General features: G+C 38.1%; 1 protein-coding gene across 1 annotated transcript in view; it reads right to left on the reverse strand.

Annotated features, from left to right (window-relative positions):
- Positions 1 to 589: 589 nt before the first annotated feature.
- GRM1 (glutamate metabotropic receptor 1) overlaps positions 590 to 25344 on the reverse strand; it is an 88562-nt gene continuing 63807 nt past the window's right edge. The window contains exon 5 of the mRNA XM_017877615.1: positions 590 to 4305. Within this exon, the coding sequence (XP_017733104.1) occupies positions 3378 to 4305 (928 nt within the window). The 3' untranslated portion in view covers positions 590 to 3377. The remainder of the gene's footprint in view (positions 4306 to 25344) is intronic.

The raw sequence follows: 25344 nt of genomic DNA on the forward strand, positions 1-25344 counted from the left end.
GTGTGGTCCTTGTACCACCACATTCTCTTTTCAAGTGATACTTGGGAAATGCCTTATTTTGCAGGAATCTCATAGCAGAAAATGTGAATAACAGAGACTCCTTTGTTTGGGAACCAATGAAGTGTCTGTTGAAATGTAGAGGAGTAGAACTTAGGGTGAACGGAAGAGAAGCAGTAAGATTGGAAACAAGGTCCCCCTAAAGTGTGAACCATGGAAAGAAAAGCCTTGCAGGGTGTGAATAAAACAAAGCTGGGACCATTGGATGCCTTTGCCCCTAGAGCTCCACTAGAATGCCAGGAGTTTGTTCAGCCTCACACCCTCATCAAAAAGACGAATGACAATATCTGCCAAGGGCACTGCAAATTTTAATTTTGGAGTTCATTTAAAACTGCTATAACATGAGGTACCACTTCTTCATGGTCAAATTGTACTTCTCACCTACTTGATCTGTAGATCTTGTGTGGCATTCTCCAGCTTTCACCCAGAGGACATGTTCTGAGTCAAATCAAAACCTTGGAATTGCTTCTTCTACTGGTCTATTTCTATTATTATAACTCTCACAGACTACAGAGAAAGAACATACACATTTAATAAATAGAAAATATTTATTATACAGTGTTATCTAGATTATTTGACAAAAGGCAGTAACAAGCCAAAGGAAAACACATTTACAAGAAGCTGAACAACTTGTATCAGCACATACATTAAGGTGAAGAGTTTCGGCCCTCTTGGTATAGGGTATGTATGTGTATGTCTCCAATTTTGAACAATGATGACATAAGGACTAATACTCTATTTATTCAGGAGACCCCGTAATCATGATAATCATAGGCATTCAGAGTAATAAAGTGATCACAGTTGAATGAACATGTTCACCAAATGTCTTAGACCAACCTAATATCATCTTATACTTGAATATAAGTTTTCCTTATCTATTCTAATTTTTAAAAAATCTGAATGCACAAGCCCTGTGATATTAGAGATGTATATTAGTGGCATTAAGAGTAAAAAATAAACATGATTCACTAATAGAGATCATATGCTTTCCCTCATGAATTTGTCAATTACTAAAAACCCATCTATTAATCACTGGAGCCATTGATTTTCCTCTGTCTGCTTTCTTACAATGAAAACATGAAACCGAAGTCCACATCTTGGTCATGAGATCTTTATAATAAAGGTGTTTTAAAATCATTTTTAAAGGAAATGCAGTTCATTCTTGGTGTGGAACTGACTAAACTTGGCAGTAGAAGTATAAGAAATACAAGCTTCCAACATTGGAGTGGATGTTAAATTCTGAACAAATGATGCAGTGGATATTTAAAGATTCTAAGATGATTTTTGGCTGAGAAATCAGCAGCTTCAATATGAAGGAAGCATATTAAAATGTGACTGAACGTAAGGCATAAACAAAGATATTTAAGGGGGGTTGAATTCATTCCACAAATAATAGAAGAAATCAAAACAGCAAGAAAAATCCTTTTATTGGGGATAAAAAGGGATGGTAAAGATGGAATAAGTGGATTACATGTCAGTGGATATTACACAACAGCAAATAACAGAAACAAAAAGTTATGACAGCAAAGATACAGGAATAAAAGTCCATGAACATAAAAATTAAAAGAAGGCAAAATGTGATTGATAAAGATTTTACAAATTATGAGCTGAGTTAGATGTTACTGTATGTTAGACGCTCAAATAGCTGTGGAAAATCTTAAAAAAAAAAAACCTAATATAGCTTGGAATAATCTAAATGCTTTGTTCAATCTTATGTTTTAATAATGTGTGCAAGCTTATAAAATGTACCATTTATTTTCACTCTCAGTTTTTGTGCACTTTTAATATAACAAATTTTCAAACCACTTCATTAATAACATGTCTCCACATCAGAAAATATCTGAAAAATAAGTTCCATCTTAGAAGAAAAATGTCTATCCAAGCCACGTATGAAAACACTGAGCTATAGTATTCAAACCTTCGAAGAGCTTCTGTAGATATTGATGACAATGATGTATAAAACATTATTGGAACATAAAAAATATATAGAGTATATTCAAAAGACAATTTCTAATTGCAGTTAGATTGACTACTAGGTTGACATTGACAGGTCAATTTGACATTACTTTGCACAAATTTTACGATCGCACATATACAAGGACACAGGAACACATTCACTCGCTAGTTACAAGGACTTCAGTGACAATAGGATAGAATTATTTGTCATTTAAACCAGTAATAGTTGCTATGAGTACATCATTAGATTCAAAGATGGATTTGTTTCTGTAATACGTAGGAGAAATAATGGCACCAAATTGTACATATACGCATCTTAGAAGTTCAACTGGTAGGTATTATTTGCTACAGTAAGTGGAAGGGTAACAATTTTGCCACATGGTTTGTTCTTTAATTGAAGGTCAATGGAAAGCCCGTTTGGCACAAACACAAGTTAATCCACAAAAGGGTTCCCGCCACTCTCGAAATAATCTCTTCTTCTGGCCTTTTCCCCAAATCGCCAATAAGTGAATATGGAACATGAGAAGCTGATCATGTGGTTTTTTTTTCAAAGTCCCATGCTGATGGACTGTCCCATTTCTAGCTCCTTCCTCCTGTAGCACGTCTGATGAAGCACTTTTTGGTGATAATTTTGCTCTTATTCCTGTTTTCCTAAATAAAGGACATCCGCAGAGCAGCAGGGGATCCATGCACCTTTCTTCAAGTGCAGTCTCAAAGCTGGCACTGGATGGATTGCAGTGGATGAAGAGAGACCCCTGTGCAGCTCCGTTCCTGAGTCTCCTGAAGATGAGGAGTCTAGTCAGCCCAGGGGAGAGAAGGGTTTCTGAGCAAGGAGCTGCTGTCCCATCATCCCATCATCCGTTTGGGATGGGTCTGGCCTGGGCCCTTCCCCTCCGCGCACCTGCTCTGTCCGGCTCCACCAACTCACTCCGAATGCCATCAGGCGAACTCATGATCCGACTGGCATGTCCACGTAGGCTGTTCCTTAGCAAGCATGGCCCAGTGTGTGGGGGCATATACATATCTATGCACAATTGTGCAAAAGAGGAGATTATGTTTGTGATGTCATTATTATTGATTTGTGATAAAAGTTATATACCATACGGAATTGTGCTTTGTCAGAATTCCCTTTCTTTCCAGAGAAGGCTTTGAGTAATTCAAGAATCCGAATCCTGACCTGGAGCATTTTTTGCTTGGTGTCCTTCCCTCTCTTCTTACTTAAGGCGGCAGCAGCAGCAGCGGTCTCCTCCTCTCCTCCCGGCAAGGTCCCCCACTCCCAGGTTTCTCCCCACAGCTGTTCGCACATCTCTGGAGGTGTAGGAGCTCTCTGGCTTGTCTTGCTTTTCTATGTCGACCCTTCCCCTCTACAGGGTGGAAGAGCTTTGCTTGTAGTCCCGCAGAATGACGGAGGCGTAGGACACGTTGGGAGGGGTGCAGAGCACCGACTCGGACACGGGGGAGCTGGGCACCGAGCTGCCCGAGGCCACCGAGTCGCGAAAAGGCGACGGAGGCGTCAGCGCAGGCGAATCCTCCGGGGTCAGTTTGCTGGCCGCCTGCAGGTCCTCCTCCTCCTCTTCCAGTTCGTCTTCTTCCGTGTTCCCTTCCCGCTCGTGCTCATACACGTACTCCTGGAGGAGCTTAAACCTCTCGCTGTCGTCGTCGTCGTCCGCGGGCGGGGAGACCAGCTCCTCCTCGAAGGTGCTCAGCTGCAGCGGCAGCATCTGCAGGTGCTGCGGGGGTGGCGGGGGCGGGTACAGGGACCGCAGCCCGTTCCCGGGACCCCCGGGGCCTGCCAGCACCGCGTGAAAATCCGGGATCACAGTGCTGAAGTTGCTGACCACTCCCTGGAACTGGTCCATTAGCGATTTCTGCTGTGGAGGGGGGGGCTGCTGCTGCTGCTGGAGAGGAGGGGGCAAGCCCTTGGGGAGGGCTGGGTCAGCCAGGAAGAGGGGAGTCTCCTCTGAGGTCAGGTGGGGCGGCAGAGGCGGAGTGGTCGCCGCGCTTGGAACGCGCCTGTGCACCACCATGGAAGGGCTGCCAGGAGGGCTAAAGCGAACCGGCTGGGCATCCTCCTCCTCCTCCACGTTGTAAAGGGTCTTGGTGCTGGTATCCGAAAAGGTAAGGCTCTTGCCAGAGCCTTGGTAACTTTTAGTGAGGGGCTTGATGACGGCTGTTTGGTTGCAGGCCGTCTCATTAGTCTTCACGTGCACAGAGAGGCGGTGCCACATGTGCTGTCCCTTGGACACCTGTCCTCCACCTGGTTCAGACCATGACACAGACTTGCCATTAGAACTATGAATAAAATAGAGATGGATTTATTTGCAGATAGATCATGCGCACGGGATAAAATACATAAAAACATATGCAAATCTAGCTCAATGTAATTTAACTGCTGTCTCTGCTGTAGGACTTTGCTCCAGCACCCCATGCCTCTTCTTACAAAAGGAACACCAAAAGCTGTAGTTACCACGGGATGCCACTGGAGCTGCAGCCAGTGATTCCATCCTGAGCCAAGGAAGGAAATATTGACCCTGAGAAAAGTTGTTGAGGAGAAAAGCCAGTTTGTTGTAGAAATAGCTATTTTCATTTAGGTCTAAGATTTCACAAAGCTCTTTTTCTCCCTTGTGCTCTCTCCCTCTCCCTCTCTGTTTCTCTCTGACACACACACACACACACACACACACACACACACACACACACACTTTTGAAAACTCCCAACTGATGGAGGAAAACTTTTTAAAAAAAAAATCTTAGTTACATATGAATAACCAAAATAATGGCTATTGTCCTTGGGACAAATTAAGAACCACATACAAAGCTACTCTCGTTGTGTTGTGGGATTATAAAATAGATCCTCTCAGTTGCCCATTCTCATATGCAAGTATTTCCCATGACCAGGGTGGCGTGATCACACAGGGTACCTATAAGGAACATAAAAAAGCAGATGACAGAAAAACTCGGACTTATGGTCAATTTATGAGCTTCGTAGCTTTTGATTTTTTAAAAAACATTTCAATGCATAATTTCTCACACATACAGTGGATCACAATTCACATAAAGGCCCTGATTCACAGCAGCTAATTTGGGATTTTCACACTAGGAACATTAGGAACAAGATTATGATTGAGACAAAGCAGCAGTTACTGAGACAAAGACATCTACTCATTGAGCCTTGGTGAAGAAAGTCTTAGGGTGCCAGCAGTCTCCCAACTGTATCAACTCTCATCTTCTTGGCACCCACAGAAAACCAGGGATATGGAATTTCTCCCTGAATAAGAAAATAATGAGATGTACTGTGGCATACACCCCAAATTCTGTCCTATTGTAATAACTCTGATCTTACTTCTGGACTTAGCTTCTTTTCTGTATAACTTTTAGCATATGGTGGTACCTTACCATAGCCTTCTATTAATAACAACGGTGGTAATCCTTAAATCAGGAAATAATTGTTTCTTTTTTTTTTTAAGAAGTTTGCTTTTTCTCTGTACTCAGTAAAATGACAGAGAAAGTAGCATAATAATAACACATGTGTGACATTAAAAGGAATATGAAAATGAACTTTTTTTTTGAAGTGGAGGTGAAATAGACTATATTCTAGTTTTTGTTTGAAAAAATGTAGGAAATGATTAGTAGTTTAAATAATGGCTTATTTAATCATCTTGAGAATACAAGAACGAATACTTCAAAAATTATATGTGAGCACCATTTATGATGAAGGCAATGTTTTGACATTTCATATTTTATAATCTTGAAATGTAAAGTGAGACAGATAAGTACACATGAGTGTAAAAGTCTGATATTGATTATAGAAAATTTTGGATATAAAGGCTTTAAAATAGATAAAACAGTTAAAAGTGTTGACCTCATTATTTGGGAAATAGGTAGTTCCTCCATATATCTGATAACCTACACTGCATTTTTAATTTTCTAGGAAAAAAAGGTCATCTCTATTATATCAAAGTTAATATTTCTTTCAAATATATGCTTTACACTTTATCTGAGACTGTATAAGTACTTGTAAAGTTTTAAAAATTTGTCTCATTGACTTCCACACTATGTTGTTGGAATAGCTGACTCTTTTCTGAAGTGAACAAACTAAAGAACAGGCCAGTGGTGTCCCTGGCAAGAACAGGTAGTCAACCAGCCAGCCAGAATCACTGCCAGAATCCACAGCTGTTGTTCTGAGCTTAAAACTCTAGGTAAGCTCATCCCTCACTTAATATTTCTCAACAACCCCCTCATCTACCACTATACACACTTTGTTTCTCTTTATGCATTCAATATGCCTCTTCTAGAAAGGCAAATATAAAACTTATTTGCCCTCCTTAAGAATGCCTTACTACATACAACATCCAACTCAATGATTTGCATCATTTTAAATTGCAATGAAAAAAATGAAACCATCATTCTCAGCAAACTATCGCAAGAACAGAAAACCAAGCACCGCATATTCTCACTCATAGGGGAGAACTGAACAATGAGATCACTTGGACTCGGGAAGGGGAACATCACACACCGGGGCCTATCATGGGCGGGGGGAGGGGGGAGGGATTGCACTGGGAGTTATACCTGATGTAAATGATGAGTTAATGGGTAATGACAAGCTGATGGGTGCAGCACACCAACATGGCACAGGTATACATATGTAACAAACCTGCGCGTTGTGCACATGTACCCTAGAATTTAAAGTATAATAATAAAAAAAAAATTAGAAAAAAAAAGAAAAAAGAAAAAAATGTTTCCTTCCCCACCTTCCTACTTCTTAATACGCGTTAGGAAATGCCTTCTTAATGTTTACCAAAAAAATGCTTAAACAAAATGTTATCCTGTATCTATTTAGTTGTGTGTGTGTGTGTGTTAAAAAAAAATAATAATAATAAAAATAAAAACAACAACAACAAAAAAAACAGGTCCCTTGAGAACTAGTCTGCCTCTAATTCAACCAGCAGGCTTAGCTGTCCCTTAGTTTCCACACATAATAGCAAAAAGATAGCTTGTTTCCCGTAAAGCCCTAAGGTGATCCCACTCATTCACATGGGCTGTTTTCCTCATTGTCCATAGGTTCTATGCTGGCCTCTTTTTAAATCAAAAGCACCCATAAGTTAACAGTATTATTAATCATGTTGCAGACAGATATAATCATAATTTAGTTCTGTTTTAATTAAATCCAATTTTTATTGTTGAGATGGAACATTTTCGCTATGGCCTTCAAAATTGGTAACTGTCGTTCCCCTCAGTCTTGCTCTAGATTTGCTGTAAAGTACTATTTAATTAGGAAACAGATCTCACACCTCAGGGCATTTATCAGACTAACAAAATTAGCGTAATCTTTTTTTCAAGGACAAAACAAATTGCTTTTTAAAAACCAAAGATAGGAGAAGGAATGTATCATCTCACAGACATTGCAGCACTGAGTATAAACTTTGGTCCTTTGGGATGAGTCATTTCTTACCTGTGGTCCATAGATAATCTGAAAGGTCCATGTATCTATACCTGCATTAAGCATTGTTTTTAGACTGAATAAATATTATGTATTTGTAGACAACGCACTGCTGTTTTTAAATGTATGTGGATGCTGTTATAATAAAGCGTGCTATTCAATACATGTGTAACTAAATTCTGGGAAGCTTTTATTTTGTTCCGTATTCAGATGGCCATGAATAGAGGTACATTTAGTAATAATAGATTCAGGTGAAGGCTTAAGAACTGTTTTGGTGAGAAAAGAGAGTATGTTATTTGAAAAGGCTGGGAACCAACTACTGTGATATTAAGAACAGAAAAATATATAAAATCAAATCCCTTTATATCAAAAAAGAGTAAACACATTATAAAAATACAATATTACCCTGCAAAATGCTATTTATTTAATCCCAGATAACTTTAATTGTTTCTGCTTATGCCACCAGCTTCCTCCTTCTATTGTTTAATTTTATTTGGCCTCCTAATCTCAGGAAAAGCAATCTGGTTTAGAAAACACCACATAATTGTTACAAAGCACCCGAACCTTTTGCTCAAACTTCAAAAGACAGACAAGATCAAATGCAGCAGCATTAAGAGTAAATATCTCAGGTGGCTCAATTGGAGGAAAACACCGTTAGGCCTACAGAATGTATAGAATAATGTATAGTTACCGTGTGGACATCTGGGGCAGGCCTGAGGCTGCAGTTCCAGCAACAACAGGTTCAGGATCTTGCTTTGGTTTTTCTTTCATTAGATAACTATCGCAATCCCCCAAACAGAAAACCCAATATTTACAGCACTCTTGAGAGTTGAGAGTGGGTGGTGTAAACAGATTAGTGTATCTTTGGCATTCAGTGAACCTGTCTGTTTTATTTGTTTCAGTAAGTACTAGTTACATCTGCAGAGTACACTGTTCTCTGATCCAGAGAGGTTTAAAATGGGAACAACAGTGGGTGGGTGTTTGAGATCATCAGAAGGGAAGCCTCCTGCACAAGCTGCCTGAAGGGGAAGCTTACACAACACCTGTCTTTCTTATGTCCAAATCAAGTCTTTGCCTCTAGGCTTAATAGCTTCACAACAGATATAAGGACAGTATCCAGAAAGCCCACAGATAATGCAAGACCTTCGCATAAGAAAGAGAGGCTCATTCTTTGGAACCTGAGGAGGGTAGCCCTTGTTTTCTCTGAAAGTAAAAATGGAAACAGAAAACACCATCGAGTCCCAGCAAGGAGAGAATTGGTTCATCAAGAAAAAATATCAAAAGGCACAGGCTTCGGGGCAGTTCTGCTCTGGCTCCTGCAGCTACAGCTAGAATATGAGGCCTGTCAAGGAAGGGGAGGTTCTGACCCCACCAAAACTTTCCCAAAGGAATGCTGGAAATACAACTGTCCAAATAGTTCAACTTCACATTCATCAGCCCTCTGGTACCCCAGTGCAGCTTGAGAAGTAGGTCTTGTAGACTCTCAGGCCTAAGAACTATTTGACACCAGTTGAATCAGACTTCTGTTTTCCCAGGCAACCCCAAGTTTGTCATCAATACAAAGGACTCCCACTGACTCCAGCTCCACTTCTTGTAAGCCTTCCAGAAAAGTCTGCATATTTAGAATGTATTCTCAAACTTGGGGGCATATCTGAACATAATTACAATTTCTCATCTTTTTGACTCCCCACTGGCTGTAAGGTAGAGAATCTCTGAGTGTGCTTTCTAATTATATGAGAACTTGGTAGTTTCTGTTGATATTACATCTTAAATAGTATTGTGAAGCTTAGCCTTTTCCCCTTTAATTCTACCTTCATCTTAAGCTAGTCAGAGAGCCATTGGCTTGCTGAAATTAGAGAATATCACAAAGTCTAAATATGCAGTTCTTCTTTTAGGATGTTTAGATCAATTACATCCTACATCCTCAAGTTATATGACACCAGATAAAATACAATAGAAAGAAAATCAGTTTGCCTTTATTAAGACCTGTGCTTTCTTCATTTGATCAATAAAGAAAAAGACATTCAGAGATAAAATTACCTAATCAAATTCAGTAAAGTATGGAAGGCACCATAAACTTTGTCTGGGTAGAGGCTCCACTCTCCCAAGAAAATTGCTCAATTTATTTCATATTAAAGAATAGAATTCTGATGGATATTAAAATTTTTCCAAGTATATTTTGAATGGTCTTTGGTCCAATGTAATCATGATTAATGGCTGATCTAAGAAATTCTTGTACCAAAGTCTGTTTAAGACAACATGTTGGTACCATGGCATTGCTTTAGCAGAGGTATAAAAAATATGATTATATTTCTTCAGGAATTATAGATGAATGTAAATTATGCTCCCTTTAAAGGAACTTCAGACCAAAACATTATTATTTCTTCTATGCTTTATGCTACCAGAAACAATCTCTTAATAGTAAGAGATTTTGATGCTCCTCGCCTCTACCTGGAGTTCTCACAATTTACCCTGGGAAATGGGAAAACTGATAAATTTTCCAATTTGCCAATTTCCCAACAAAGAAATGCAACTGCCATATTTCCTGCAACTGGAAAATTTGCCGATTTTCTAATTGCAATAAAAATTACAGCTGCATTGCTCTGTTGGGATTATTTCTCAGGAGTAGGATAGATCTAGACAGATCATAATGGTCCAGTAGGCAGCTTTATTTCCATCATCACTAATCTCTTTGCCTTGCCTATTCACAAAAACAGTGGGAACTGAAGGTCACAGGAGAACATATCTTTAAAAAAAAAAAAATTTAACAGGAACAACCATGGCTAAAAATATCCAGTCTTAGTTTAGTCTATGGTGCACTGATTTAAACCTACTTATCTCTTCCTAATCCTTTATGGTCTGAAGAAGGAAAGTTTGAATAGATCCTATTCTGAAAGTTCTTAATGGCCAGTCTGTTAGCTTTGCTGATTGTTACTTTATTTTCTGTCACCCACCAGGGAGGTGCCACATTCAGCTTTTACTTTTGCTTTTAGTCACAAAATGTCAGTCAACTCTCCTCTCTCTCTGGCCCTGCTGTCATGATAAGACAAGCACATCTACCCATTCCCATCAATCCTTTTTGACAGGCAGCCAGCAGCTCTCACAATTAGAATCTCCTTGCTGTGTCCTTGGTTAGACTCACCCCATGATGCAAGAAACATTCAGTGCCTTCTGAGCTTGGGAGAATTACAGAGAATTCATCCAGCCACAGTAGAGTGGCTCTGGCCTAGATGTACAGATGCCTCTCAGTTACTACCTGGAACACCAGCAGGACTACCGCATTTATTCCTCTAAGAATCAATATGATTTGGTGGAGACCACACTCTTTCTATTTGGGCTTGTATAAGGAAAAGCAGAAAGGCAGACAACAGACTTCCCAGTGCACTCCACTGAGTGAAGGGAAGAGATGTTATGGCCCTATTCACCAGTCTCCATGGCCAGGTTCAGTAGCAGACATTTGAACAAATCAGGCTCTTCTCATCTGAAGAGCTATTCAAGCCACAGGCACCTCATCAGTGGACTCCCTCCTGCTGCAGGAATGTGTACCTTTGACTCTCCCAGGAGTTTGAAGGGCTGTAAAGGAACAGCTGAAAATGACCACAGACTCCGTGCACAACGAACTGAACATGGTCTATGTTCTTCTGTTAACTTAAAAAGACACTGTCAAGATCTAAAGGTCAAAATGGGACCAAACATGCATTGTTTTATCAGACGAGGAAATCTGATAAAATCACTCATAATGTTAGGAAAATGACTACTTTTCCTTTATGTAAAGTATACTTTTTGTGGGACACACAAAACTTTTGTTTTGTGCTCCCCAGGGCGTGGGAGGCACCCAGCAGAGGCTCATGTTGGCACCCACCCCTGCAAACTGACATGATAGAACTCTTCCATAAATTCAAGCTATGACTTTTACTTTAGTGCAGACAGCATCATTTCAAACATTTGTGCAACCACAAAAAGGCAAAAAAAGAAAAGAAAAGAAAGAGCTCTGTTTGCCAAGGAGAAGCTGACAAATTTCTGAAGGGGAAAAATTCACTTTCGAGCTTGTGAGTGGGAGTCACAAACAAAAGTGAATCTTCAGAATCAGAAAAAAAAAAAAAAATAGTGCATCAAAACATAAAACAGCAAAAAGACTAAATGAATAACTTGACAGTGTCCTTTTAAGAACGATGGACGATAAATTTAAGGCAGTCGTGCAAACCATGGCACGTAAATGAATTCTTCATTCTGATGGCATGCACCACATCTGTTTCCATGTTAGAAAGTGGAAAAACCCAGGAGAGAGAAAGCAAGGGGCAAAACACTAGATTTTCCATGCAGCTTCTCTTACACATTCACTGCAGTGTGGGGGTTTTCAAAGCTGCACATGTGCCGACGGACATTGGCTGGTGGGCGAGAATTCTGGCTGCCTCTTCCTGAAGATTGAAAAGAAAAAGACACCCAGTGAGCGAGGGGGTTATACATGTGTACAGATATGGCAAGTCCACCACTCAGGCAGTGCCTGGCCCTGAGCCTTGCTCTGTATTGCCTCCACCTCCATGTCCTGTGTGGTCTCCGCTCTGCCTGGCTGTTTCTTATTGCCAGGCTATTTCATAAAGCCATGTCAGTGGGGTGCATCTCTTTCCAAGTGGCAGATGTTTTTTTGCTCTCTGTGTGTGTGTCTATCCCAGGTTTGCTCTTTCCCTCCACTGTTGACACCTTTCTTTATCCCTGGTGGCAGTGGACTTCACCTATACTCACTTTGATGTAGGCTGATTCTTCCCGCCTTCTACCCCTCTTAAAGGAAGTGAAAGAGTTTGTCTGACACTGTGACTTAATTGCACTCTTAATTTTCCTGCATATTATGGCATCATGAATGCATTGCTGTCACTACATATAAAGTCACACTTATCTCTTGGCATTCACAAGACAGAAAGTGTCCAATGGTAGAGAGATGGGGAGCAGCAAGAGACCCACCTGTTGAGACTGGAAGAATCTGTACAAGGGAAGAATATCATCTCATTCCCTAATTGGATGTCTCCCTATACAGCACCTAGGATAATCTGTCCTCTGTGCCCCTTTGGCAGACGGAGAAGAGAACTGGCTAGACATGACAACGCTGATGGGCGGCTATGGGTAGTTGGTCTTTCCATCATTTTTTGGAATAAGGATAAGTGCTTTTCCCATAAGTCAGCTAGCACTGCAGAAGGTGGTGGGATAAAGCTGTCTGGCTATCATGCCACATAAGCGGGCTGCCTGTCATAGAAAATAATTTCAGGGACAAGATGCTTAGGGTGAACTATTAGCACATGCTACAGGTGGTATGGATGAGGTTGGTTCAACTGGAGAGAAATCTCTCATGTCAGGGGACTCTGCAGTGATGCAGTTCCCTATAGGGCTCCTCAAACTCATCAGTGCTTTCTATGAGTCAACCTCTGACCCTCTACCCAGAAGATCCTGGTAACAATTGTCCAGGGTAACCTGGAAGAGGACCACAAAGGCTCCTGGCAAGTCAAAGACCTTTTCCTTCTCTTCTATCTCTTTTTCCCATCAAAGTAGACAGAAGAGTGAAAACTCAGAAGAAAGAGGAGGAAGAGGTATTGCAGGAGGAGACCATGCCCCTTCCCATTCCAAGTCTTTCAGGCTGAGGCCTGACACGTGCTGGAAAGAAGAGCTGTCAGTTTTAATTTTTAAAAAAGAATACTCTGGAACAGATGTTCACTACCTGAAAGCAAGGGATTTGATCTGAATGTATAAGGCAAGAAAAGGTTTTCCATAGCACAATGAATGTAACAGAGAAGCAACAAAATTAATCCATATGTACGATTCCATCAAGTTTGGACCATTCACGAAATCATTTAAAGGTGCATGATCTACCCAGAGTAATTTGAAATCCTCATCCAAAAATAAGAATTTGAGACACTTTGGTGTAACTTCATTATTACTGCGATAATCCATTCATTTAAGAAACTTAGAAAAAGAGACACTGCTTGCTATCAAACTTGTCAGGGTAATATGCCCCTGACATTCAAGATGCCCACTCGAAATCACAAAGATCATTGAAACAATGAAAATGGTAGCAAGGAGATGATCAGGAGTAAAGGTATGTCTGAATATATAAATGAAGTTAGTGGGAAGTAATATGTAAAATAATATTCAAACAAATATTCATTTCTCATGAAAGAAGATAGAAAATACACTCAAAGCATTAGGCGTTGCCTTGTTTGCATGCTCTTGACCCTCTAATTAATTCTACTTTTGAGGAATGTCTGTATATGGTCTATTCAATTGGCACTAAGAACTGGGGCCCTGGCAGGACCAGCTTCATGGGCCTGTAACCAGCACAGACAGACAAACACAATCCCTCCCTCCAAAGAGCCCTGCACTTGATGTTTAGTGCTCTGTGATCATCCTCTTGAAATTCATAATAATGTTATCTTTTAATTTGTATTTTGTAAGTGATGGTCAATGGGAAAATAGAGCATGAGCTGGGAGATTGGAGCCTCAGTTTACACATGGCCCCCATCTTGCAGCCTCCCTGCCTTTCTGGACAGGCTATGGGTTTTTTGGACTCTTGTCCCCTGGGTCTCAGCCCTGTCCAGTCTCCCACTACCTGTTCCTGCCTAGAAATCACTACCACTTTCCCTCTCTCCCTCCCTCCCTCATCTCTCCTCCCTTTCCCTCTCCTTCCCTCCTCTTCCCATTCCTTTTTCCTTTCCTTTCTTCCTTTTGTAAAGTCACTGCTTGTCGTACACTGATGGATTCAGCATAGCTGTACCCATATATTTCCATTAAACACCACTGACAAGGGGTTGGGCACAAGTCCTGATGAGATCAGGGTCTGATGTATGTGCCCTGCACTATCTCAAGACAATGGATGGCAGTGGCTCTCTCCTCCCTGGACTGGCAGTGCCACTACACTTTTGGTAGGCAACACGCAGTGGCAAGCCTCTTAACCATCCTTTATCCAGATATCTTAGATGTCTCTGCACTGTTATTGCAATACCCTTGGGAGTTGCCTGTCTAATATGGACTGAGGCAAGAGGCATGTGAGAAAGAGAGGTAACTGGTTCAACTTCCCTATGGCCTCTGCCCAGTGACTGGCTGGAGGGGAACCTGGCAGCCTGTGGGCCATGCACATGCAGTCACAAAATGGGGGCGGCCGTGTCTGGTGGGACTTCATTTGCCCCACACAAGGGAACACAGCACTAAATGAAAAATACAAAACACCATGACAAATCAAGAGAAACTATGGCTTTATAATGCAGTACCGTTAACACTTCCCCTGCTTTTTGAATCAGGGGCTCCGTGTTTTCATTTTGCACTGGGCCCTGCAAATAATGCAGCTGGTCCTGCCTGCTGGGGATGTCTAATGATAAAAATAAGGGGTAGGGGTATGCCTTGACAACTTAGAGACTTGATGTACTGACCTTAGCACAGTTGCATAGTGTGGTGTATCCGGGCTGCATCTGTACTTCTGTGTCTCCTGGGAATTGGACAGGAAGCTCTGTGGCCTCTGTGACTTACATTCCCTCTTTAAACTACTCCTGCAGTTAGGGGACAGTTCTGTGGTTCCTTTGAGGCTTTCAGGCATATTGACAGCCAAGCTTCACACAGTAACTTTGAGTAATCCCAAAGACACCCTAATTAACTATTGATGGAGAGGTTTGAAAAAAAAAAAAAAAAAAACTATAGAGCATCTCCTTTATGATCCCTTTTTTTTTGGTCTCTGACTTTCACTTTGCATTGAAGTGAAATATAAATGGCCCTATGTCCAGACCTTGCTTTTATGAAAGGAGTGTTTTATTAAAGGTTACAGGCTAAGCCATGTAAAATCTGAGGCCAGAGTGGTCATTTTATCAACTGCATAAAAACTGAGAGAAAGAGGTTGACTTCAGGGTATTTTTAGTAATTGCAAAACCACATATTCAATCAACCACAGATTCAGTAGGCCAGAGTAAAAGCTTGGAGGGAAAATGTAGCATATGGGGGCTTGTCAAATATAAGTCCCAAATCTGTGCTTGAATCTTTTGGCAGAAGTTGTGGATTTAAAGAAACCCCAGAAGTAGTTTAGTTAGAAAGAATCCTCTTCAATTTATTCTTAAAGTGCAAAGATCTCTCTCTCTTTCTCTTCCCTTCTCTCCTTCCTTCCTTTTTTCTTTCCTTCCTTCCTTCCTCTCTTTCCCTCCCTCCCTCCCCTCCCCTCCCATTCCTTCTCCTCCCCTCCTCTTCCCATTCCTTTTTCCTTTCCTTTCTCCCTTTTGTAAAGTCACTGCTTGTCATACACTGATGGATTCTGCATAGCTTTATCCATATATTTCCATTGTCCAAATAATCTTCCTTGATATAACAGCCTCTCTGTCTTTGAGAGATACTTAACTCTGTATGACTTTGCTTTAATATGTTATTTTATTTACATCAGGTCACCCATTCTTCCCCACTTTCTATGTAAAGATTTATTTTTTAAATGAAGTCAGAATTTGTTACAAATAAATTTTACTCAGTATGATGTTAGCAATGAGATCTCTGGACATTGAGTCAGGAGGCCTGGCACTTTCCAATTGTATGATCACTTCTTTCAGACTCATTTTTTTCACCCATAAAGAAGGATTGTTGAAAAAGTATGTGTGAAAATGCTTTCAAATAGCAAAATGCTATTCCAGCCTAAGCCATAAGCCATTGCTATTAATACCCTTATTTTGAAGGATGGAAAAATAAAGACACAGACAAAAGACCCAGATATTTTAAATATCAGTGTGTATTTAGCTTAGACTTATTTCATAGGATCTCAAACTTCCCTTCATTTTACTCGTTGACTTCAACCACTTTCCTTACTTAAGAATGTCAATATCTTCTAGTAGAAAATAAACTAGACTTTATTTTCTCTCTCTTCCAGATTTTTTTATTTGGGCAACAGTGACTTTGAATGGATTTTTCAGGAACAGGTGAGGCACACAGTCAGGTTAGCTGTCTATGAAGTTGCATGTTTATGGAAGTTTGGAGGTTAACCTACTTTTTAGCAGAGATAAAATGGTCTATACAATTCCAGATGGTCAGTCTCAAAAATATAGAAAGCTCACCATGGAAATAATAATGCAGCAGCTGTCCAAAGTAATCATAAAGAATGACAGCCACCACTCAAGACCATTTTAGCAGGGTACAGTCTATTTTATGTTGTTTTTATAGATAAATACATAATTTGTGCCTTTGATTGCTCTCAAAAGCCAAATGCATTTGCCTATTTTCTGAATTTTAATATTTGTTTTTCAGCATTTGTTCATAGGAATGGAGAATGGAGCTCTGAGTATGTGTGCAGGCTCTCTGAAAATGGAAATTTTTTTCCACCCTTCCTTTTAACACATGCATGTATGTCAAAACTCTTATATGCACAATGCAGTTTTTCCATATAGGTGTAAAATATTGCTTCATTTCAAAATTTTTAATATTAAGATTCATAAACTAGTAAAAGACTACAGAGAATGATTTAATAACATTCAGTTTAGTTACTACCATAGATTTGCCAAATATTAACATTTTGCATTATTAAAATCTTCTTTCTTTTGGAAATACTAAGGATATGTTTGAAGCCCTCTGTATATTATTTTAAATATGAATCTTCTCCTTTTAAAGAGACAAATTGGTATGTATTGTCGCTTGGCATATTTTAATGCTTTTACAACATGTATACTCATATGTGTCAGTAAATAATACATGATAGTGTTTAGCATGTTGTATTTTACATACTTGACATTACTCTACATTTCCATCCAACAATTTCCCTTTTTGCACAGTATTATGTTGGTATGTATAGCTCTAGTTCACTCACTTAAACTAAATTGAATAAATACCACACTTTAACAAATAATCCATTCTTCTACTGATGATCATTTAGTTTGTTTCCTACATTCTGCTATTTTTTCAATGCTGCAATAACCATTGTCAAGTATGTCTTCTTGCACAAACGTGGGAGATTTTTCCCATGATATTTACTTAGAACTAGAATTGGTACTTTGTTGAGCATGCACATTCATCTTTCTTATATATTGCCAATTTGCTCTGCAAAGTTCTTGCACAATTTACACTAGTGTATGAGGTTTTTAGGCATTCTGTTTGGTTTTAAACATTTTAAAATTAACTTTTATTATGGCAATTTTCAGAGATATCAGATGTTGTCATCCTGATGCATACTTTGTAAAAACATCCCATCAGTCTTTCCTCTGGTGGTTTTAGTAGCCATTAATTATCAGAGTGTAGATAAATTATTTTATTATGAGACTTCAAAGTGATGATGCAATTCTATCATCCTTTTTGTATCTGTCAACTATATTTCCTTTCTAAAGAAGAATTTTCCCTCATCATCTATTTAGTTCCTCTGAGACAGAGTTGAAACAGAAAATGTAAGGCAAATAGATGATTCTTTTCCTTTATTTACCAATGTTAAGAATCCTGACTTGGTTTTCTAACGTTCTCCAATAGTGTATCACATGGGGGTCTGCTTCTACTGTCTGTTTCCCTAGGTTTTCCAGAAATATGGTCCTATCTCTTGGTATGCCTAATAGTATTTTATATCAGATGAGACTCTGTGAACATATAAAATAAGATTATGTTGAGGCCCTAGAAAGTGCTATCTTGCTTTACTATTTTCTCTGCTAAGTAGAGGGACACTGCTTAACATAATCCAACCAGTGACTCAGCTGAGTCACAGTCATTTTGCAATTTTGATAAAAATCAGTCTACCATAAAGCATACCCCTTTAGGACTTTCAACAGAAAGCCTGGCTGTGCACTATTGCACTTCATCTGGTGGGTCTTTCTCTCCATCACCTGCTTTTTGGTCTGCTGCAGATAGCTTCAAAATTAGAAAAAATATCTCGACAGGGAACCTTTATCATGTGTTTGAATGACTTTGAGTCTTCAATTGTGTCATTTTAGCTTCACACGATTATGAAAGTGTTTTTGAGCTCTCTCCTCGATGAGTCTGTCTCTCAGTACTGGAGAACTCCATGGAAACCTATTCTGTATGCCAGATGTATTCAGCTTATCTTTTAATCTTTCTGACCCACCCAATGGCAGACATCAGCAAATGTGCTGAGGGAGAAGCTGGACCTGTGGTGAAGCCTCTCTGGCCTTTCATTTCCTCACCCCAGTCCTTCGTGACCAAAAGATTTCCTGTTTCCTCTGCTCCTTCCATTGATTCTCCGCTGGGCCCAACTCTGGAAATACAGGGATATGGTTTAGTTCTCTGTCATACCCAAATCCCATCTCGAATTGTAATCCCTGTGTTGGAGAAGGGGCCTCGTGGGAGGCGATTGCATCATGGAAGCAGGCTTCCCCCTTTCCCCTTAATCTTCTTGTGATAGTGAGTGTGCTCTCATGAGATCTGATTCTTTGAAGGTGTGTGGCACTTCCCCCTTCACTCATTTGCTTTCCTGCTCTGCCATGGTAAGACTTGCTTGCTTTCCCTTCGCCTTCTGCCATGATTGTAAGTTTCCTGAGGCCTCTCAGTTGTGATTCCTGTTAAGCCTGTGAAACTGTGGGTCAATTAGACCTATTTTCTTCATAAATTACCCAGTCTCAGGTAGTTCTGTATGGTGGTGTGAGAATGAACAAATACACTCAGCCTCCAGATACTGCCCTGATTTGGCAAATTTGCACTATCAGTGTTTGCCCCATGGAAATATGGCTGCAGATAATTGTCTCAGTTTTCAGTTCTCTCTCTGAGATTTTAGTCTCATTAATCTTCGTCATTTCAGTAGCTCCCTGCTGTAAATAAATTACCTTTGTCTTTCCTATTGTTTTTCCAATTATTCTTCTTGGGAGCTATTCAGCCACAGTCTCTTTCATTCTACCCAAAACAAAAGTCTCATCAGGATTCTTTATTTCTTAATTTTTGCTAAACTGAGGGTTGCAAAATGGTACCTTATTATTTTTCTTCCCTCTGTTTCTTTGGTAATGTTTAGGTTCCCTAAAGGATCCTTAGCCTTCATAGAATCTTTCATATGTTTCCTTCACAATTCCAACATGTTTGTCAAATTCCTGTACAATTCACATTGCAATGTAGGTGAAATCTCGGTATCTCTCCTGTGATCCTTTTTACTCCTTATATGTTATTACTGTTAATTCTAATCTCCCATAGGCCGTAGTCTCTAAAGACCGATATAATTCATGTCAGAATTACCTTACGTGCTACAGAATTACCTTACCAATTTTTTCAAATAATTAAGAAAACCATAGAATTTCTCTTGCAAATCTATTACTTTTAAGAGTGAAAGAAGTTTTCTTTATAATTAAGCCATAAAAAAGGGATAACTTGGGACTGTCTGGATAGGTACAAAGACATATGGCCACTCTACTTATTATGAGTGTTAAATGAATGATTGAATAAATCAAAACAGAATATAGAAATATTCTTAATATGAATATTAGCAAGAAATAATTTTGAACTTCTCTATTACTTTGCTAATTGCAGGGATAGCAAAAGCAATTATTTCATTATAAATTCTTAAATTAATTTTAAAATTTAATATTGAATGTCATAATGTCCCCAGGAAAATTTAAATTAAAAAAAATGGTAAAAATAATGTGCATGTATATGCTTGTATGTATATATGTGTGTGCTAAAATAAGGATATACATAAAAATATCAATGGTGATTTTTCTTTCTAGATATAACTGGAAGTAATTACTATTAGCTTCCTTGTGCTTCCCAATATATTCCAAATTGCACACTGTAAGTATTTATTATTTTAATATAAAATAAGCAATAACTTCTATTATAAAATAAAGTTATCATGACCTAATAATTCAGAGTATGATTCCTTTTCCTCTTAGCTTTACCCCAATAACTAAGATACTATATGGGGCTGCACACATATTTTCTTTCACTTAAAAAAAGATATAATGTAAACATTCTAAAACTATGTATTAAAAGATATGAACAGCTACTAAGGAGACATGCCAAATTTAAATGATAGAATTTGGCACAGTACTAATATTTTTTAAATTGATTACTACTGAAGTTTTTCTTATTTCAGAATTCTACAGTAGAGTACAGTTAGTACTTTTCATGTTGTAAATACATTATTTTATTGTACCTACATTTTAAGTGTTTGTTCTCACATATAGGCATCTTTTCCAATGAGAAAACAGATGCTCAAAATTAGGAGGAAATAAAGGCAAATCAAGTTACACAAAAGGGAAAATAGCCTGCTGTGCTTCCAGATAGACTTTAGATGACAAACTGCCAAAGTCAGACTTTTTATTATCTTACTTTGATTTATCACTGATGGGAAGAGAAAAGGATGATGAAAACAACTTACCAATAGTTAAAATTTTCACCTCAGAATGTTTTGAAAAAAAGGAATAATTACTTAGTAAGAGGCTTAAAACTGAAGATGTAATGATAATTATAAAGGACTTATAACACTAAAACCTAAAATTTTGTGAAGATTATGAAATTCTTGGCTATAGCACTAACCTCAATATTAGACACCTATTTCCACGAAGGTTTATTTTACACTTGTATTTCTCTTTAAGCAGAGGCATTAATACCTTCATGTCATCACACATGGAACCTGAAAAAGAACTGAATAAGCAATTGTCATACAACTTCTCTCATAGTATTACAAGTATAATCACCATAGTCCTAAAGAACAACATAGTCACATCAAAGCCTGTTGAGAAAGTTATTGGTTTTCTAACATCCTCCAATAGTATTAAGTGGTAGACATAATATAAAAGGGAGGGATCAAGATTGGTATAAGAAGATGTCTGCTTTCAGCTAATAGGTAGTACCCCAGGGCAAACTAACTCTACCACTGAAAACAACAAGAAAAACCAGATAAATTTTTTTACGCCACTGGAAGATATTGAGAAGCTGTCATGGCAACCAGAATCCAACAGATCAATAAGTTGGAAGGAACAGGACTTCAGAGAGGTAAGCAGATCGTCTTCAAGCTATTTGTCCCTTTGGAATTTTTGATGATTCTTGATACAGGACAAAAGACTAAGAATCCAGGCAGAGAGTCTTAACTAAGAGGGAAAGAAGCAAGGAAAATTGTTGATACATTCACAAGGCTGTAGACATAAAATTGTAAATATTCAAGTGCTCCAAAGCAGCTAGAACTTGAGGAACTGAGATCCTGGAGAGAAGGAAGTAAAGAAAAGTACATGATATAAATGATGACTTGATGGGTACTGACGAGTTGAGGGGTGCAGCACACCAACATGGCACAAGTATACATATGTAACAAACCTGCACGTTATGCACATGTACCCTAGAACTTAAAGTATAATAAAAAAAGAAAAAGAAAAAGAAAGAACAGAAAAAAAAATAAAAATAAAATAATAAAGAAAAGTGAGACTGACACTTGGTGGTTTCCTTCTAGAAAGATTATCACATTTTAGGCTACACAAAGCACAGGATACAAAACCAAGCAGAAAGCTGCTGAAAATCAGGGTAAAGTTTCTGGAAGTCTCATGGTGCTGAGGAATCAAAATTGGAGTTAAGACTTTCAAAGAATTACAGGTTCAAGTACACAATCAGAACCCAGAATCTCAGCCAGGACCCCTGGATAGCTCCACCCTCAGAACAGGATGCACCAGGTGAAGCAGAACAAGTTTTATAAAATCACAGTCCACATCAAATCAGCTCAGTCTGTAACTGGATTATAACATAAAGGAGAAACATATGGGGATACATAAATATTGATTATGCAAATCAATCACATTAATAGTAATATAAGATAGGATGTAAAATATGTGTAGAAATGGAATTCATGTGAAAAAAGCACAAGAGTGAAGCAAGATAAATTTAAGTGTTTCATGATCCTTGCCTTGCTTGGAAAGTGATAAAACTACTAATTTATGTGAGATTGTAAGAGATTAAATAATTTTTTTGTTATTTCTATGGTGACCATAAAAAATAATAAAAGAATTTAGAGCTAACAAACTAATACAGGAGAGGTTGAATATTAAAATACTAGTGATTATTATTTTGATAAATATTAGACTAATCAATAAAAGGGAAAAAAAGCTAAAATGGAACATAAATCCAGTGAGACAAATAGAAAATAGTTAAGTGGTAGATATAAATATATCAGCATTTATATCACATGTAAATAAACTAGATATTCTAATTTAAAGGTAAACATTCTTAGACTGAAAAGCAAAATCAAACTTATATGCTGCACATATAAGACAATCCTTAAACACATAAACACAAAAGGTGAAAGTCAAAGGTTAGAAAGCTGAAAATCAAAGGATGGAAAATGGTATATCATGCAAGCACCAAACAAAAATAAAAGCTGTTAATTATACTAATGTCAGACAAAGTATACCCTGTTTCTAGTAGTCTATATAGAGGACAAAGGAGGGCTTATATTAGAAATTCAGAGTTTGATTAATATTTGATAATTCAATATATTTCCCCAGTAACATAGAAAAATATAATCATTTCAACCGATGCAGAAGAATAACTTGACAAAATTCCGTGCCTATTTGTGATCAATTTCTCAGCAAACTTAAGAGTATGAGGGAATATCTTCAACCCTATTAATGGGCATCTTTGCAAAACCTAGAGATAGCATCAAACGTAACGATGAACTTTCGAATAATGACAATGATATCCTAAACCTAGAATGGGCAAAACAATCGTGGAAAATAAGAGCAAAGTTGAAGGACTTACACTAGCTGATTTTCAGACTAAAGTTTCAGTAATCAGGTCAGTGCGGTATTTGCAAAAAGATAGATGAATACATGGATAGAACAGAATAGAGGGTTCATAATCAGGACTAAATGTGTGTTCAGCTGATGTTGACAAAAGTACCAGTCATTCAATGAGGCAAGCCAATATTTTCAAAAATGGATCTGAGTGAACTGAATGTATATTTAGAAAAAACAAAAACAAAAACCTCAATCCACTCTATTATGAACTGAATGTTTGTGCCTCCTCCAAATTTATGCATTGAAATCCTAACTCCCAATGTGATGATATTAGGAAGCGGGGCACTTGGGAGGCACTTAGGTCATGAGGGTAGAGGCTTCATGAGTGAGATTACTACCTTTATGAAAGAGACCCCAGGGAGCTTTCCAGTGTCTCTGCCACGTGAAGATACAACGAGAATACAACAGTCTACATGGTGAAAGAGGGCCCTCACCAGAACCCGCCCATGCTGGCACCCTATTCTCAGATTTCATCCTCCAGAACTGTAAAAAATAAACTTCTATGGTATATAAGCCACCCGGTCTATGGACAGCTTTGTTATAGCCACACAAACTAAGACCTATTGTTTATGTATTACAAGATGTAGTACAGTAATAATGTATTACAGTAATAAATGTAAAAGTCAAAACCATAAACCTCCCAGGAAAACCATAGGAGAGTGTCTCTATGATCTGGGAATAGGCAAGGTTTCTACACTGAACTATGCACTAACTGAAAAAGGAAAATTTATCAATTGGACTTCATCAAAATTAAAAACTTCCATTCATCAAAAAATACCAATAAGAAATAAAAAGTCAAAGACTGAGAAAAAATATTTGCAATACATAAATCTGGCAAAGAATTCAAATCCAGATTATGCGATTAATAATAAAAGGCAAATGGCCCCCAAAAAAGCAAGAATTTGGATAGACATTTCACAAAAGATGGTGTATAGATAGCCAATAAACACATAAAAAGACTCTCAAGATCATTAGTCATCAGGAAAATGCAAATGGAAACTATAATTAAATACCTCTACATACACATTAGGTGGCTAAAAATGTCAAAGACTATCAACACCAAATGTAACTCATACATTATTGGTAGGAGGCAAAATGACAAAAGCGTTTTGTAAATTTGTTTGGCAATTTCTTATAAGTTAAACTTGCACCTGCCTTATCAAGCAGCAATTTCATTCCTAAGCATATAACCATCCTAAATGAAAATAAATGTTCATAAAATCTTGGGTATGTATGTTGATTGTACCTTTGTTTGTCATAGTGAGAGTTGGAAACAACCCATACGTTCATCACCAGAAGAATAAACATTGTATATTCACGCAATGGAACGTTACTCAGCAATTACAGGGAATAAGCTCCTGTTACATGCAAGAACATGGATAAATCTCATGTTGTGTGAAAAAATAGAGGCATAAAATAATATCTACCTTATGATTTCATTTTTATTAAGTTCAAGAACAGGCAAGATTAACATATGGGGCTAGAAATCAGAATAGCGGTTGTCTCTAATTGGAGAGCAGGATAGATTAAAAAGCGACACTAGGAAACTTTCTAGAGTGAGGGCAATGCCCTAGGTTTTGGTTGTAGGTTGGTTTCATGAGTGTATTACACATTTGAAGGATATATCAAACTGTCATTAATGTCAATGCATATTACTGTATGTAATTATACTTCAATAACATGTACATGAAATGAGAGAATAAAAAGGATTAGAGAAAAAGTGTAAATATTGAAGCAAACCAGAGATGATTTAATATATAGATCCTAGGAATTCTTGATGAAGAAAACTAAGGCAAAGAAACAAATATGGAAGACTGTAACTCAAGAACATTTTCCTACAATTAAAAAAATGTAAATCCATGTTAAAAGAGAGTATTACATTTCTAAGAATATTGACCCAATACAATCAGTACCAATAACTGTTCTAGGAAAATCACTAGACTTCATAGAAAAAGAAAAATATATTTTGGGTGTCTAGGAAAATCAGTAAGTGTTTTATAAGGGAAGAAAGATTATTAGATTTGGGGGCAGCAAAGCTTTTATACTAAATGTAACTGGAACAACATATTGAAAATGCTTAAGAAAAATAAAATGTGCACCCTGAATTATATCCAGCAAAATTGGCTTTTGAGATAAAGATTGTAGACAAAATGTTTTCCAATAAGCAAAATCTAAGTTTTAGTCCCA

This window comes from Rhinopithecus bieti, unplaced genomic scaffold (assembly GCF_001698545.2).
Source record: "Rhinopithecus bieti isolate Rb0 unplaced genomic scaffold, ASM169854v2 scaffold_10706, whole genome shotgun sequence".
NCBI lineage: Eukaryota > Metazoa > Chordata > Mammalia > Primates > Cercopithecidae > Rhinopithecus > Rhinopithecus bieti.